Here is a 16,769-nt window from a genome sequence, read left to right on the forward strand (position 1 = left end):
CCCGCTCCGGGCTGTAATGCGGCCCCCTAACTCCTTCAGCAGTGTGGTGTCAGAGAAGGTCAAGTAGGAAGTTGTGACTTTCATCCCTGCTGGCTGGTAAGAAGCTCCCTGCCCCCATGGTATTGTTGGAGGCCATGCGGGGAATCTGGACTCCCACCCCCACTCAGCAGGATAAAGGTGCCCCTCCCCTCCCTGCTGGCATGTGTCAGAGGAGGTTCTACTAGAGAGTTGGGACTTCCACTGTTGCCCGGTGGTCGTGAGGCCCCATAGCAGGGTCAGCGGGGACCATGTGGAGTCCTGGAACTCCTACCTCCGCTGAGCCATAACAAGTGCTCCACTGACAGTACTGAGGTTGTGCCCACCCCCCTTTCCCCGACAGAGTGGTACCACAAAAAGCCAGTTAAAACAGAAGATTTAAATGAGATTCAGAGTCTCATTACATAACATGAAAGTGTCCTGATTACAATCAAAAACCATTTGTCATAACAAGAATTGGGAAGATTTCGAAGTGAATGAATGAAGACAATAAATGTCAACACTGAGATGTGAAATTGGACTTCATCAAAATGAAAAACTCTTGCTCTGGGAAAAACCCTGTTTAGAGCATGAAGAGACAAGTTACAAAGAGGGAGAAGATTTTGCAAAACATATATCTGACAAAGGACAAGCATCTAGAATATGTAAAGAACTCTCAAAACTCAGCATTGAAAACAATGCAATTAGAAAATGGACAAAATACATGAAGAGGCATTTTTCACTAAAGAGGATATACAGATGGCAACTAAGCGCACAAGAAGATGTTCATTGTTAGCTCTTAGGGAAATGCAAACTAAAGCCTCAGCAAGGTGTCTCTATACACCTGTCAGTATGGCTAAAATTTAAAAAAAAAAATAGTGACAACACCAAATGTTGGTGAAGATACAGAGAAATTGGATGACTCACACATAGCTGGTGGGGATGTTAAGTGGTACAGCCATTCTGGAAAACAGTTTGGCAGTTTCTTATAAAACTAAACCTACAAGTACCATATGATCCAGCAATTGCAATCCTGGGTGTTTATCCCAGGGAAATGAAAACTTATGTTCACACAAAAACCTGTACTTGAATGTCTATAGCAGCTTTATTCGTCAGAGCCAAAAGCTGGAAATAATCCAGATGTCCTTCAACAGGTGAATGGTTAAGTTATGGCACTCAGCAATAAAAAGGAATCAACTCTTGACACATGCAGTAACCTGAATGAATCTCCAGGGAATTATGTGGAGTGAAAAAAGGCTAATCCCCCAAAGTTGCATACTCTATGATTCCACTTATATACCATTCTTGAAATGACAGGATTATAGAAATGGAGAGCAGGTTAGCAGTTCCTCAGGATTAGGGGAGGGCGGCACGATGAAGTGGGTGGGTACAAAAGCGCAGCAGGAAGGATCCTTGTGCTGATGGAAATGTTCAGCATCTAGAGGGTATTGCTGTCAGTACCCTGGATGTGATCTGAACTATATACTTTTACAAGTTTTTCCTTGGGGGGGAAACTGGGTAAAGGATACACGGGATCTCTATTATTTTTTACAACTAGGTGTGAATCTACAGTTATCTAAAATAAAAGTTAAATTTTTTAAAGTACAGAACCTTTTGTTTCATCACAGTCTTTCAAGGAAATCTCATGTAGAAAACCAGAAGGGCAGAGCCGTTTGGTGAGGCAGGGGAAGGAATCCACCTGCTTTCTCTCCCACTCTATCCACCTCATCACTCTGGGAGCATCTCTGCAGAACTCCTGGGTCAGCCCTGGGCCAGATGATCTCTCAGCCCCTTCCCCACCTGGCCTTCTGTGGTTCTGAGTCTGGCGCTGGCAGGAAGGGAGATATCTCCAGCAACTGGGGAGTACCAAGAAGGCCTCCTAGTGAGGAGCCTTGGAGGATGAGATCCTTTCTCTGCCCAGAGGCATGGGCAAGGTATGGGGCTAGGGACAGCTGAGTGGGCCCCCATTACTTCAGCAGATGCTGGACAGGCAGCCAACCAGAAGTGGGCTCTGCTGTGGCCCAGTCTAGGGTAGGCACTAATAATATTGCCATTTAAATCCTAAGGCATGATTAATTAGCCGAGAGACTGGAGAAATATACTTGGCCACAGGGAGTCATTATCTCCCACTTCTCCCGGGGCTTTGGGTCTTAATTCAAAGACAGTGAGGGTAGAGAGAGAAGGGACAGATTGGCCAGACAGGAAAGTTCCAGAGTGAAAGGAGTGGCCTTTTCTGCTCCTGAACTGAGCTCTGGTACTACTCAGGAGGCTCTGTCTTCTGGTCTCTGCTCTGTTGTTCTCCTGCCTCAGGCCTTTCTATTGTAGGAAGATTAAAATATTGGGGGTCCATCACCATCTTTCCTACCAGCACGTGGGGGTGCTGTCCTTGGTGCTGAACATGCTGAACACACACACACACACCACACACACCACACACACAACACACCCACACACACCACACACACACACACCCACACACACACATCCACACACACACACCCCTCCCCCCCCCACACACCCCCACACACCACACACACACACACACGCCCACACGCACACACCACACACACACAACACCCACACACACACACAGCCACACACACACACAACACACACACACACACAGCACCCACACACGCACACACACACACGCACACACCCAGGACAGGACTGTTTCTCCTTGGGCCCTGCCCTGCCGCACCCTTGATCTGTGCTTGGCTCCTCACTTCCTCTCTGTTCAAGCAAACCCAAGTCACCCTCAAAGTCTGGTTGTTTGGGTCTGAGAGGAGTTTTGGACCTGGCTTACAGGAAGCCCCTGTTTCGGCCCAGGAGATGCCTTTGGAGTTCTTTGGTCTCCAAACATCCTGTGTAATGCACCACACTCTCCCAGTGTCTCATGCCTCCACTTCCCGCCTCCACCCCAACTCAGGAATCACCGTTCTAGTCCAGTATGGTACTGAAGAGGGAGCTCAGGTGTGAGGAGCTGGAGCAACCCTCACGGGGCCCCAGGAAGCGGCTTACAGGCCTAGGGTCCTGCTTTCCCCACTCTCAGTCCATCCGTGTTGTTACTTGCAGGAGGTTTTTCCTGGAGTCCAGAGCCACAGTCTCCCCGGGAGCCCGCAGCATGGGTGGCATGCATCATATCACATGGTGCTTCACTACGTGTTGTCTTCAGTTGTTGTTTCCTTTTCTGTGACTCTCCAGCTAGGTGGTAAGACCTGTGGGACAGGGACCTCTTGTGGCCACACAGTGCCTAGCACTGTGTTAATCCACTAATGTGGGTGATACACTGGGGCTGGGGGCAGGGGACTTGGGAGGGCATCCTTGGAGAGGAAGGAGAGAGGTCTTGTGCATTGTTTAAAGGGACAGCCCTCCCTATCGGCTCCCCTGGGAGCCCTGAGTCTGTGGGGTTTGCTTGCTCTTGGCCCTCATCATGGACAGAATCTATGGAAGAACATTTTGCACCAAGAAGGGGAAACGGACTGGGATTATGAGCCTTCCGAGGGGCAGGGGCTGTAGTGCCCTCATCTCTCTGGTGCCCAGGCTGGGCCCTGTAGAGCTGACGACCAGCAGCTGGCCCCTGGTTCTGCGGTCCGGGAGTTTCAGGCCCTGGTGCTGCAGCCACAGTCTCGGGCTGGCCAGCTCTGGTGCGGCTGACACAGCAGCAACCATGCTGGGGAAACTCAGACTGACATGCCCGGACATCCTCTAGTTGGAACTTTGCCTGTGACCCTCCCATTAATGGGGGGAGTCCTCCTGCTGCCCTCTGCCTTGTTTAGCCAGACTCTGCCTTATTTCTAAACCTTTGCAGCCTGGGATTGTCAACACACACATACCTGTGCACACACACGTACACAAGCAGAAATGACTCTGCAGTTGTATATTAATAAAGAGAAAACACCAGTATAGAAGAGGGTCATTTTTTCCCATTGCACCTGACTTGGCATGTTTTTCTACTGTACAGTGACTCACTCCCATCTTGTTTCATTCATTCATGCACGGAGCCCCCTGACCCTACACATTCCATCTTGCACCCCTACATTCCTTCTTTTCCTCACATTTACTCCCTGCACCAGCACTGCCTTCCCAAGAGATGAACTCGGAAAACCCAAATGTTCGTAGGGATGTGGGTATGTTCCTGCATTATGGGAAACTCGACAGTGGGGTCAGAAGTTATTTGAGTAATATATATGCAGAGTGCAGTGGTTAAGAGCACAGACTCTGGTCCACACTCATATGCATTCCTGGGAACTTGCTCTGTGAATGCGGGCAAGTTCTCTGAGCCTCAGTTTCCTCATCAGTGAAATGGGGATGGTGATAGCAACAGCTGCTTCCTAAGACTGTAACAGATGTAAAGTGCTCAGATGGTGCCTGGTGTACAGTGAGTGCTGCGTCATTGTTTGCTGTTATCATTCTCTGGAATCTGTCCTCCCTGATCTGGGGTAGCTGTGCACCCCGCGTGGCCCTTTCAGAGGCAGCTTCAGTCTCCCTGCCTGTGGGCAGGTCGTTTCCATTTCTTTTTCCACATGGTTTAAAGTGCTCATTATCCCTTTGTGATCTGTTCTGAGAGCAGCACGATTCACCCTGGCAAGGGGCCCCCTAATTGTCAGTAAAAGAAGCTGTTGTGAAGGATTCAGCAGCATTTGAGTGCTAAAAAGCGATCCACTGAAAAGGGTGATTTTTTTTGATAAGACTCCTCAGAACCTTGGCATTGCAACAACCTGGTGGGGTGTTGGCAGGGGCTGGGTGACCTCAGGGCCAGGGAAGGGGTGGGACTCAGAGGAAAGCCGTGGTCCCAGGGCCAACTGTAGAATTGCAACCTGGAGAATGTTCTCGAAGAAGCCAGCGAGGTTTTGTGGAGAGCTCTCGGTGCCTGGCCACTGAGTCCTTGCAAAAAAAAAAAAAAAGAATGAATGATGCTGCATCCCAAGACTAGGAAGGTGGTGGGGGTGAGGAGGCAGGGGGACACAACAGAAAAGTGAAGCCAGGGCTACTGCAATTGAGGGGATGGCAGACTAATTGGGGAAGAGAGTTAACAGATAGTTTAAGATGTCCATTTCCCAGTGGGGGAACCATAGTCCTGCAGGATGCTCTGTGGAGTGAAAAGGAAGAGTGGGGTGGGTTTCTGGCCAAAGGAGCTTGGGAAAAGCTGCATAGTGTGCTGCCATCTACTTGAAGAGTCAGCATCCATCTAAGACCAATAAAGGCACTGAGAAGTTCTGCAATAAAGTATTTATCTAACACTCTTTTAACTCTGTGTGTCCCAAATATTTGACCGAGGAGCCTTTTTAAACTTTTTGTCCCCCACAAAACTTTTTAATATCCACTGTTTCCAAAAGTGTGTTCCATGCACCACTCCAGCTGCCCTAAACTTAAACCATTTTCAGTCCCTTCCCTGGATGATTCTGATGCACACTGACATTTGTGAGCCAGCGGATTAGTGTTTCTAGAATGCCACTTGGAGCACACAGTAGATCAGGAAGGGAATCCACCGCTGGGGTATGTGCTGGATGTGCTGTGGGCTTGGGGGGCACCAGCTGATGAGGAAACAGTAGAGCCACAGGCAGGAAGGCTCTCGAGCTGGATCCCATCAGAGAGAAAGACTCGGAGTGGGTGGAAAGGAGATTTGTTTTCTCTGAGTCCAGGAGGAGCACAGCGGCCCAAAGAGGAATATAATCTTGTACCTTCAGCAGCTTGGTGTGGCCTCAGAGCCCCTTCACAGACGGTGTCTGAGCCGCACGCCAACACAAAGCTTTGCCAGTGTGCCAAGGAGGGTGCTGAGGCCCCTGTAGCAGCGAGCAGAACAGCCAAACTCCTGCCACCATCGTCTCTGCCCTGTGTGTGCGTTAGGGGTTGCAAGGTTTGAGGGTTGGCATCCGGAACTCAAGAAGCGGGAACATCAAGGCGCTTTATGGCTTCAGGGGCTTTGGCTGGACGTGCATCAACGTGGCAGGTGGCCCCAGGGTCGCCTGGGTGCTGTCAGCCCAGGGCTGGCGGGCGCTGGGGCTGAACGTGGGAAGCTGTTAGGTTCCTGGCTGTCAGTTCAGTGGCAGCAGTCACTCTGCCGGTGAGTCCTGGCCCCTCTGGGCATCGCCTGGGTCGCCACCTCGGCTTCAACAAGGGACAAAAAGGAAGGCTCTGCAGGTGAGGGTCTTCCCTCTCTGGGCTGAAACTTGAAGGACACAGATTTTGTTTCCAAGAGCTAGGCCCCTTCTCCAGCCCCTGTTGGTAAAAGGTTACATGCAGTGATTATATGCCGGTCACATCCCATTGCCACAAACTCTAAGGAGATGTCCAGATTCTTGTTATGTGCTGCAGTCATCGTGTCAAATGGAGCAACGATAAGTAAGTCATCTCCGTGACCAAGATTTTCACTGTGGACTTCTCCAGACACTTTCCCCCTCCCCGTTACAACACTGGCCTTGCTGGGGCTCACCCTCCTACTGTATTTAGCAAGAGAGGCCGCAGGCTTGCCCACAGCCCTCAGCCACATCCTGTTCAGCGGCCCGAGGGTCCTGGTTCTTGCCCAGTGCTGTCGCCTCCTCCAGGGAGGCTGTGCACCTTATTCTTTCCCCAGGGCTGTGCACAGTGTGGGCTGCGGCCCCTCGGTCTGTGAGGGGCTCATCCTAGCACTTCTGTTCCTCAGCTCCGAGAATCAGAGTCACAGCGTGTGGGGGAGGGAGTGGAGGCAGGAGGTAGATGCGCATGAGGAGTAATGAGACCTGCCCTGTGGAGGTGGAGGGGTGAGAGCAGAGGCTTCCGCTGCGTGAGGGATGCTGTCACCGGAACCAGAGGGTGAGCTGATGGCAGGGGGATGGGGGGAGGGTTGAGGAGCCAGGTGCTTGCTGGGAACCGCAGTGGTTTTGGAGTTTTCCAGCATTTAAGGTAGGGTTCACACACACACACAACACACACACACACAACACCCCCCCCACACACACACAACACCCCCCCATACACACACACACAACACACACACACACACACACACAACACCTCCCCACATACACCCGCACCCACACACCCTACACACACACACCCCACCCACACACACACACACCCCCACACACACAACACCCCCACACACACACACACCACACACACAACACACACACCCCACCCCCACACACAACACACACACACAACACACACACACAACACCCCAACACACACACAACACCCCCCCACACACACACACCACAACACACACACACACCACACACACACACACACACACAACACCTCCCCACACACACACCCCACCCACCCACACACACACACACCCCACACACACCCACACACACACAATACCCCCCCCACACACACACACTCCATCGGCTCAGGAATAAGTTCTCTGGGCTCCTGCGAGGATGGGTGAGAGTCGTAGGCTTCAATGAGGAAAAATGTGTGGAGAGGGTCTATAAACTATGAAGTACTGAAAAAATGCTTCTCACCTCCGATCGGAGATGGTACCAGCTCCTCGAGGTTGATCTGCACATGCAGGGAGGGGGGGCCCTCTCTTTACAGAGTGTCTCCTGCTGCAAATGCCTGGGGCATCCCCTCCAGCAACTGCTGCTCTGTCACTCTTTCCCACTCATCAGCCAGTGGGGCCTTGTCCCTGGACCCCCAGAGTCCCTGAGGCTGGTGGGTCCCATGCCAGGGATGCTGCTTCAGAAGAGGCTGGGGCCTGAGTTTGAGATGCCCAGGCACCTCCCTTAGCTGTGGCTCTCTCTGCACAGGGCAGAGAGTAGATGGCCTCCCCTCCCTGCTATGAGGGGTGGTGGCCAAGACTCCCGCCCCCGGACCAGGAGGGAGATTTATGTGCACTCGCGCTGCTCTTGAGCTGCTTTTAAGGTGAATTGTGCTCGTGCCTGTGAGGTGCTTGCGGTCCTGGGTTTAGCTGTGACCTTCCCGTCCTTTTTTCATGGTTGTTCTCTCTCTGCATCCTGCATTCCTCACTCTCTAGGGGCCTCAGATCCTAGGTTGGTGAATCCATCTTGACATCCTAATCTGTGAATCAGTCTTTCAGGCACAGAGGCAGCAGGGCCTCTACCTCTCAGGGTAGAGTCTCTTTAATCAGTTGGCAGGCATCTGAGGTGGACCTACTGTGTGCCCGGCTTGACCACTTTGGGGACACAAGAACAGAAAGCAGCTGTGGTCCAGGAGCTTAAATTTAGTCTAATTGGGGTCATGGATGAACCTTGAGGACCTTATGCCAAGTGAAGTAAGCCAGTCACAAAAAGACAAATACTGTGTGATTCCACTTGTATGAAGTACTGAGAGTTGTCAAAAATCATAGAGACAGAAGATAGGATAGTGGTTGCCAGGGCTGGGGGGAGCAGAAATGGGGAGTTGGTATTTAATGGGTATACGCTTTCAGTTTTACAAGGTGAAAGGAGTTATGGGAATGGATGGTGGTGATGGTTACACAATATTATAAATATGTTTAGTACCACTGAACTGTACGCTTAAAATGGTTAAGATGGTAAATTTTATGTTATGTGCGTTTTACCACAATAAAAATTTTTTGGAAAAAAAAAAAAACTTACTTGGGGAGATTAACATCCTTATGGGTATAAGAGAGTGATGACTAAGCAATGGTCCACTCCACGTAAGCTGAATTTGTAAGTGCCAGAGTGAGTTGTGTATTTAAAGGGTCAGGGATTAGGGAGAGACTTCGTGTTACTATCCTGAAGGAGGAATTGAACTTCACTCCAGGTGAGGTCTCAGACGTGTGCTTTGGAAGCAAGGTGAAGTTTGTTTGTTTGATTTTTTTTATTTTTTTGACCTTTGCTTTAGAAGTCATTTTGAAATGCTATACCTATTGGTAATCATCTTTGAGGCCTGGGAAGGGTGTTGTGAACAAGCCACTTAACATCTCAGGAGGGTGGGGGCCTGTCTCCTAGATAGAAAGTGAGTCTCTCTAGCCACCTGCAATTTCAAAGTGGCATTTGAAGCAAGCAGGGCACCAGGAGTTGGGATGGGTAGGGTGATGAGACAACTCAAAGAAGGAAGGGAGGGAGGGGCTGATCCTAGAAGACTGTAAATTGTGCCATAATTGATTAGTGATGTCTGCCCCTGGTGAGGGAGGGTGTGGCGGCAGCGCACGTGCCAATCAGAAGAAACGCATCTACAGGATATGGCACTTCACTTTCGGAGATCTCTTTATTTAAATATGAAGAATCTGAAGTCCAAATTGGTGAAGTAACTTTGCTGAGGTCACATGGCTCATTATGGCAACGTGTTTAAGGAAGACAGTGAAGGTCTCTTGAAGTGTTTGTCAACTCACCAGACACTTCCTGGGCACTGGGCATAGAGTGCTGGGGCACCCGGAGAGGTCTCTGCCATCCCAGGTCCCTGCCCTGGAGCAGGAGGGAGTGACGGTAAGACGGAGTGAGGACTGCCGCCTGTGGGCTCTGCGGCCACAGGTCACCCACGCAGGTGCTAAGTTCAGGGCAGAGGGAGGTGACTGCAGTTTGGGAGGTTGGAGGAGTTTTCTGGAGCCAAGCGCTGAAGGATGGGGCACGTCTGGAGGGAGCAGGAGAGGAGCAAGGCCGAGACGAGAGGTCATGGTCAATAGTGAAAGGGATTATGGCAAAGCGGGACTGGACAGGTGTGGGTGGACCCAGGTGCACACAGGTGGCACCACATGGAGAAGCTTCTGGCCCCGAGTGAACGTGGTTGATTCACAGGAGGATTGTGGGAGATCTCAGGGCATCATGAGAAAGTTCCCAGCCACTTAGAACCTGAGTGACCTAAGGCTTCAGGCTGGTGGTGCCAGAGGGAGGGCCCAGTCCTCATTTTATGGCTGCAGCCCAGGCAGGTTACGCGACTCATCCAAGGTCACACTCTGGGTGCCTCTGTCTCCCATTAGCCCTTTGTTCCCTCAGCCTCCCCTGAACGCTCCCCTCCTCTCCCCACCCCCTCCTTATCTCCTGCCTGGTGTCTGTGAGGGTCCGAGCACTTGGGCCTCTTCTGCTGGGAGGCTGGGCCTCAACCTTTCTACTGGCCAGTTTGTGTTCCTTTTCCTTCAGACCGATTAGAAGCCGGAAACCACCCTCAAACTGCTCTCTCTCTGCGAAGTAGGTTGGTTTCTACCTTGAGGGACTGCTGAGTCGGGGTGACCTGAGTAGGATGCAGTAAGCAAGAAGAGCTTGCTGGCCGCCTCTGCGACCTGAAGAAAATGAGAATTAAAAACAAAAGCAAACCCCCAAGTCATGGGGCTTCTTTGCCAAGGCGCCGGGTGTCTCTGGTCGCTGGGGGAGGGAGAGGCTTGTTGCTGAGCCTCGTCTGGGGTTATTTCTAGCTGGGTTCTCAGTGCCTTGTATGTGGGCGGCACTCAGTAAGTGCAGAATCTAAACACACACATGCATCCTCATGCCTTTTCTCTTTTCACCAGTGTCCATGTGGGCTCTGCTCAGTAGGCTCTGGGGTGATGTTGGCCGTGGTCTCCAGCTTGGGGGGGCACAGGGAGGACAGCAGGTGGGACTCTTCATGGGCCGTCTCTGGGGAGGTGGTGTGGGGAGGTCAGAGACTAGCTGAGCCAGCCTGAGTCTGAGCTTGTCTGTTTGCAGGAGGTGGGACGCCGGTGCCCTCTGGTGCTTGATGTGGCTGAAGGACATGAGAAGGTCGCAGAGGGGTTGTCTGCTGGCTGTGGGAAGTGGGGATGTGATGGACTGCCCTCACAAAGGGGTTTGTGGAGGTGATGGATGGTTGATCACTATTATCAGTTTGCTAGGGCTGCTTGATTTAGGATGTTTGACCACGAACTAGGTGACTTAGAACAACAGAAATGTATTGTCATCTCATAGTTCTGGAGGCCAAAAGACTGAAATCAAGGTGTCGGCAGAGCCATGATCCCTGTGAAGGAGCTAGGAAAGGATCTGTACAGGCCTCTCTCCCAGCTTCTGGAAGTTCCTTGGCTTGTGGCAGCATAACTCCATTCTTCACTTGGCGTTCTCCCTCTGTGTGCATCTGTCACTGTGTCCAAATTTCCTCTTTTTATAAAGAGGCCGGTTATACTGGATTAGGGCCCACTCTCATCTTAACTAATTACATCTGCAATGAGCCTGTTACCAAATACATTCTGAGGGACTGGGGGTCAGGACTGCAGCGTATGAATAATGGTGGTGGCGGGGGTCGGGGAGCAGGGGGCGATGACACAATTCAACCCATGACGATCATTGAGGAGCACTTGTGAGGCCCCTAGTAGGCCCCTGCCCAGGACTGAGAGTGGGTGATGTTGAAAACCACTGACTTGCCCACCTGGGGGCCCCTTGACATGCTGCTGGGCTCCCTGTGCAAACCCAGGAGGCCTTAAAGTTACCCAGAATGCCTTATTGTATCCTGCCAGGATCCCTTTCCACATGCTGGCCCTTTTTCCCAGATGACCCCTTCCCTCCTTTTCCCTCCGCTCTCCTGACCACCATGAATCCCTACTCTGGGGGAGTCCTTCCCTACTTCTCAGGAAATTTGCCTGTGCTTTGGTCCTACTGTGGCACCTTGAATCAGTGCACATTTCACACTGTATTGTAATTATTTATTATGTGTGTGTCATCCCATACCATTCTTTGCAGACCTAACCTGTGACTTCTCCACTTTTGTGTCTTCAGTGTCTGCCCAGGGCCAGGCCTATGGAAAGATCTCAAAGGAAGATTGCCCAGAGTATGAGCTAGTGGATCTGAGGAATGACAGGTCCAGGGACAGATCATCATAAAAATAAAGACTGGGGATGCTACCAGGAATCTAACCAGAAGGTCATAACACACACAGAAGAAGGTGTACATACCATGCACATACAGTTCAGTGGATTTCCACAAACTGAATACACCTATGTAACCAGCGCCTAGATTAAGAGGAGACGTTACCAGCCCCCCAGCACCCTCCTGGGGCCTGCTTCTGGTTACTGTCTGAATTCCATCTCCGTAGATTAGTTTGCCTGTTCTTGAACTTTATATAAAATTGAATTATAGAGCTGGTACTCTTATATCTAGATTCTTTTGTTCCACTTTATGTTTGTGGGATTCATTTATGGCATTGCATGTTGTTTTAGTTTATTCTGACTGTTGTGTAATATTCCAGTATGTGAACACACCACGCTTAATTTATCTGGTCAACTGTTGGTAGGCATTTGGGTGGTTTCCAGTTTGGAGCTATTCTGAGTAGTGCTGCTCTATACTTCTGTGCTGTGTAATACTGGTGAACATCTGTGCACATTTTGGCTGTGTTTGTACTTGGGAGTGGAGTCCTGGGTTATAAGGCATGCACACGGTCAGCTTCAGTGGAGGTGGAAGTATTGTTTTTAAAGACTGTGGTGATGGAAAGCAGACTGTGGGGGTCATGATGTTACTGAACCAAACTTGGGTCCACTTGCCCACACACAGTAAAGCCAATCTATTGACTCCAGGTTGTGGTGAAGGAAAGTGCAGCGTTTATTGCAGGGCGCCAAGCAAGGAGTCCAGGCAGCTTAGTGCTTAAAAGGCCCAAAGTCCTCGAAGGCTTTCAGGGAAAGGTTTTTAAAGACAGGGTGAGGGAGGAGGGTTATGGGATGTGTGATCAGCTCATGGGCATTCTTCTGATTAGTTGGTGGTGAGGTAATTAGGAGTCAACATTACCAACCTCTGGTTCCAACCCATCTGGGGTCTATGTGCTTGTGGTCAGCATGCAGTTAACTTCTTCCACCTGGTGGGGGATTCAGTATCTGCAAAACAGCTCAAAGGACCTGGCTCAGAATATTATCTATAGCCCTTGAGGAGGAACTAAATGTCCTTGCCTTTGTTTAATGGCTAAACTATTATTATTTTTGTTTTGCTTGTCTGTTTTCCTTTGTTTCTGCATTTTCTCACTTCTCTAATTACATTTGCTCTTTGGAACTTGGGGAAGGCCTAGGAAGCTGAAGTTTTCCTTCAGGTAGAGGACATGGGAGGGGGTAGGATCTGTTCTGGGAAGGCCCCATAGGGTCCTGCTCAGTTACAGTGAGGGATGGGTGGCATCAGGAGTGAAGATAGGGATCTGGAGAACTTGTTGCAGAGATCATCAGCCAAGGGCAAAGAAGCCAGATCATAGAAGCTGGGTCAAGTAGAGCATTTTCTGTCTATGGAATGAATCATGTAGGAAACAACAAAGGATGAAGACTGGAGCTAGTTGACTTAGAGAAATTCCATCGCTGGAGTTGTTGGTCAATGGGGGGCTTCTTGGTGCCACCTGATTTCGGGGTGTGGGGCTTAACTCCAAAGGAAGTCAACCTCCCAACACAGACCTTCCAGTGTGCCTGGCTCTGCAGAGCCCCTGCCTGGGGAGAAGCCGCTGCCATCAGGCTGGCAGTGGTGATGGCAGCTCACTAGTATAGAGGCTTTGAGGAGAGAGCCACCGGCTGGAGCAGCAGAGCCCTGGCTGCCCTGTACCTGACCACACAGCTCTGTCAAACACCAGCAAATTGAGGGCCCAAGCCTGGGGGAGGCCAGGGGTCCCCCTGACTCGTACTGGGTACACCAGCCAGGACACTCACTCCAGTGGCTCACTCCAGCCTCCAAGCTGCCCAGGATGACCAACCGAGGGGGATGGCGGGGAAGGGGGCCCTCTGCAACCCTCTCTGGGATTGGGCCTTCCACCCACTTGTTCCATGTCCTGGCCAGGCAAATAATGCCACCCCTTTGATCCTCCATCTCTTCCAGAATGGCAGCAAAGACACCTCTCTGGACATGCTGGGCACAGATATCTGGGCTGCCAACACCTTTGATTCCTTCAGGTGAGCTCCTCTTCCTCTTGTTGTGGTGTGTGGCTCCGGCTGGGACCCCAGCTTACTGGTCCTTATGCCCTGAGGGGCCTTTGGGGACTGAGTTATTGTTGAGAGTTCGTTGATCAAGAAGTGGAGAGAAAGACAGGAGGGTGAAGTAGAAAGTATGAGGCTGGAGGAAGGAGGTCAGAGAGAGAAGGAAGGAAAATGGCGGCAGGGGAATGGCACATGGCAGATGTTAGGCAGGCTGTGTTAGAGCTGAGGACGGACAGCTGTGGCTGCACACCCCACCCCTCCCGCCAGAGGTTATGGAAGGCGGGGTCTGGGGGGGTGCAGAGAGGGGTCCAGAGAAAAGGAAGAATTGTCAGTGCTTCAGACTCTAGAAGCTTCCTGACGGGCCAAGTTGGAAGGGCAGGTATTGGCCAGGCTTCCTCAGGACGTGGGGATGGTGCCCCTGAAGGGTTTGCTGATGGGCTCTCCTGTCATGGTGTCCACTCCTTTGGAGAGTGATGGCCTCAGACCATGGATGGTGGTGGCCCTTTAGCTCAGCCCTGCCCTGGCCCTGGAGCTGGCCAACTCTGGCTGTGCTCCAGGCTCACCCTGGTTCTGACTCAGGTTTGCCCAGCATGGAAGTGCCATGGGTCTCCTGAGACTGGTACTTGGGGGACCTGGCCTCCTGCTTCCCCAACTGACACACTCTCCCCAGGCTTTCCAGTGTTTCAGGCGGACCACTGTAGAGCGAGCATCAGGCCCACACTTGTGTTTTATAGGCATCTATTATCATACAGCAGGGTTGAAGAGAGGGGAAGGCTACACAGGCAGGCACTTGCCCTGTTGTCTGTGAGCACAGAGCTGACATTTCAGGCTCCATTCTGAGTGACCTGACCCCTGCCTGTGGCCAGTGGGCACTCCTTCTTCCTGCCCACCTCTTTCTGAGATTCCCTGCCTGGGGTGTGCCGGGGTGTCTCATCCCCATCAGTAACTGGGCTTGTCACATTTCTCACCCTCCCTCGCCCTCTAGTGGTGCCACCTGGGACCTGCAGCCTGAAAAGCTGGACTTCACCCAGTTCCACCGGAAGCTCCGACACACGCCCAAGCAGCCCCTGCCACACATCGACCGTGAAGGGTAAGGGGCAGCGGGGGGACTCTCACATAGGGGCTGGTGAGGTGAGGGACAGCTGTGGCTATACCGGGGCAGAGAGGGGCCTTTCCTTGGGCAGGCTGATGTCCAGAGGCTCAGTGGCTCAGATCTGCAGGTTCACTGGCCTCTCTCCAGAATCCCTCCACCCTTCGCTGCCCAGCCCCCTCCAGCCACACTGCCTGCTCCCCTTCCGGACCACTCACAGTGGCCCTGCTTGCCAATAGTCTAGAGCAGTGGGTCTCACCTTGATAAGAACAGGGATCGCTGGGTCCACCCCAGAGTCTCTGATTCAGGAGGTCTGGGGTGGGGCCTGAGAACTGGCATTTTTCACAAGTTCTCAGGAACCACTGATGCTGCTGGTCCGGGGGCCCCACTTTAAGAACCACTGGGGTAGTGGTTGCTTTTACTCGGTCGTCTCACTCTTTGCTTCGTTCATGCATCAGTGTTTACCTTCCCTTTTAGAGATGGTGTCAGGGTCTGGTCTGACCTCCAGACAGGAATGTGACTCCAGCCACACACAGGGGTGTGAGACAGATGACTCCTTTTCTCCCTTCCTTCCTTTCTTCCTCCCTCCCTCCCTCCCTTCCTTCCTTCCTTTTAAGATAATTTTTACTGAGGTAGAATTCACATAACATAAAATTAACCATTTTAAGGTATTCAACTCTGTGGCATTTAGTACATTTATAATGTTGCATAACCACCACATCTATCTAGTTCCAAAACATTTTCAACACCCCAGTATAAAACCCATACCCATTAAGCAGTTATTCCCATTTCCCCGCACCCCTACCCCTGGCAACCACCAATTTGCTTTCTGTTTCTATGAATTTATCTATTCTGGAGATATCTATCTATATCTATCTATCTATCTCTATATAGATAGATAGATATAGATATCTGGAGATATATATATATATATATATGTATGGAATTCCATATATATATATATATGTATGTATGTATATATGGAATCATATGTGGTCTTTGTGTTGGGCCTCTTTCACTCGGCATAATATTTTTGAGGCTCATCCACGCTGTGGCTTATATCAGTACTTCAATCCTTTTCATAGCTGAATAACATTCCATTGTTTACCCATCTATCTGCTGATGGATATTTGCGTTGTTCCCATCCTTTGGCTACCGTGAATAATGCTATTATGAACATTCACATATAAGTATTTGTTTGAGTCTCTGTTTTCAGTTCTTTCGGGGTCTTTGACTGGGAGTGGAATTGTTGGGTCACATGGCTAATTTCTGACACCAGTTCTGATGTGTGTGTATTTTTTCCCCAAAATCCACAAGCAATTCTTCAACACTAGCTGGGTGTCCTGTAATTCAATTCAATTCTGACACTGTCTCCCTGGATAGAGCATCAGATATCAGTAGAAGTCCAGGTTGCTACTTGTGTTTCTGATCAACTGGCTGTAAATCAGAGGTTCCCACAACCTCTCCTGGAGTTTGATTAATTTGCTTGAGCAGCTCACAGAAGTCAGGAAAATATTTTACTTACTTGATTACCAGTTTATCATGTAAGGATATAACTCAAGAACAGCCAGATGGAAGAGATGCATAGGACACACTATGGGGAAAGAGGTGCAGAATTTCCATGCTCTCTCTGGGTGCACCATTCTCCCTGAATCTCCACGTGTTCACCAACCCAGAAGCTCGCCAAACCCCGTCCTTTTGGGTTTTTAGACAGGCCTCACTACATAGGCATAATTGATTAAATCGTTGGTTATTGTTGATTGATTCAATCTCCAGCCCCTCTCCCCTCCCTGGAAATCTGAGGTTGGGGATAAAAGTTCTTATCCTTCTACCACAGGGTTGGTTCCCCTGGCAACCAGCTCTGATCCTCAGGTGACCTAGGGACTTTCCAAA

General features: G+C 50.7%; 1 protein-coding gene across 9 annotated transcripts in view; it reads left to right on the forward strand.

Moving 5' to 3' along the window:
• The window catches only part of CTIF (cap binding complex dependent translation initiation factor), a 302,316-nt gene that overhangs the window by 93,822 nt on the left and 191,725 nt on the right, over positions 1-16,769 (forward strand). For all 9 annotated transcript variants that reach the window (XM_059894009.1, XM_059894012.1, XM_059894003.1 and 6 more), the window contains 2 exons: positions 13,689-13,762; positions 14,772-14,876. In XM_059894009.1, coding sequence (XP_059749992.1) covers positions 13,689-13,762; positions 14,772-14,876 — 179 coding nt within the window. The remainder of the gene's footprint in view (positions 1-13,688; positions 13,763-14,771; positions 14,877-16,769) is intronic.

Source organism: Balaenoptera ricei, chromosome 14 (assembly GCF_028023285.1).
Source record: "Balaenoptera ricei isolate mBalRic1 chromosome 14, mBalRic1.hap2, whole genome shotgun sequence".
Taxonomy (NCBI): domain Eukaryota; kingdom Metazoa; phylum Chordata; class Mammalia; order Artiodactyla; family Balaenopteridae; genus Balaenoptera; species Balaenoptera ricei.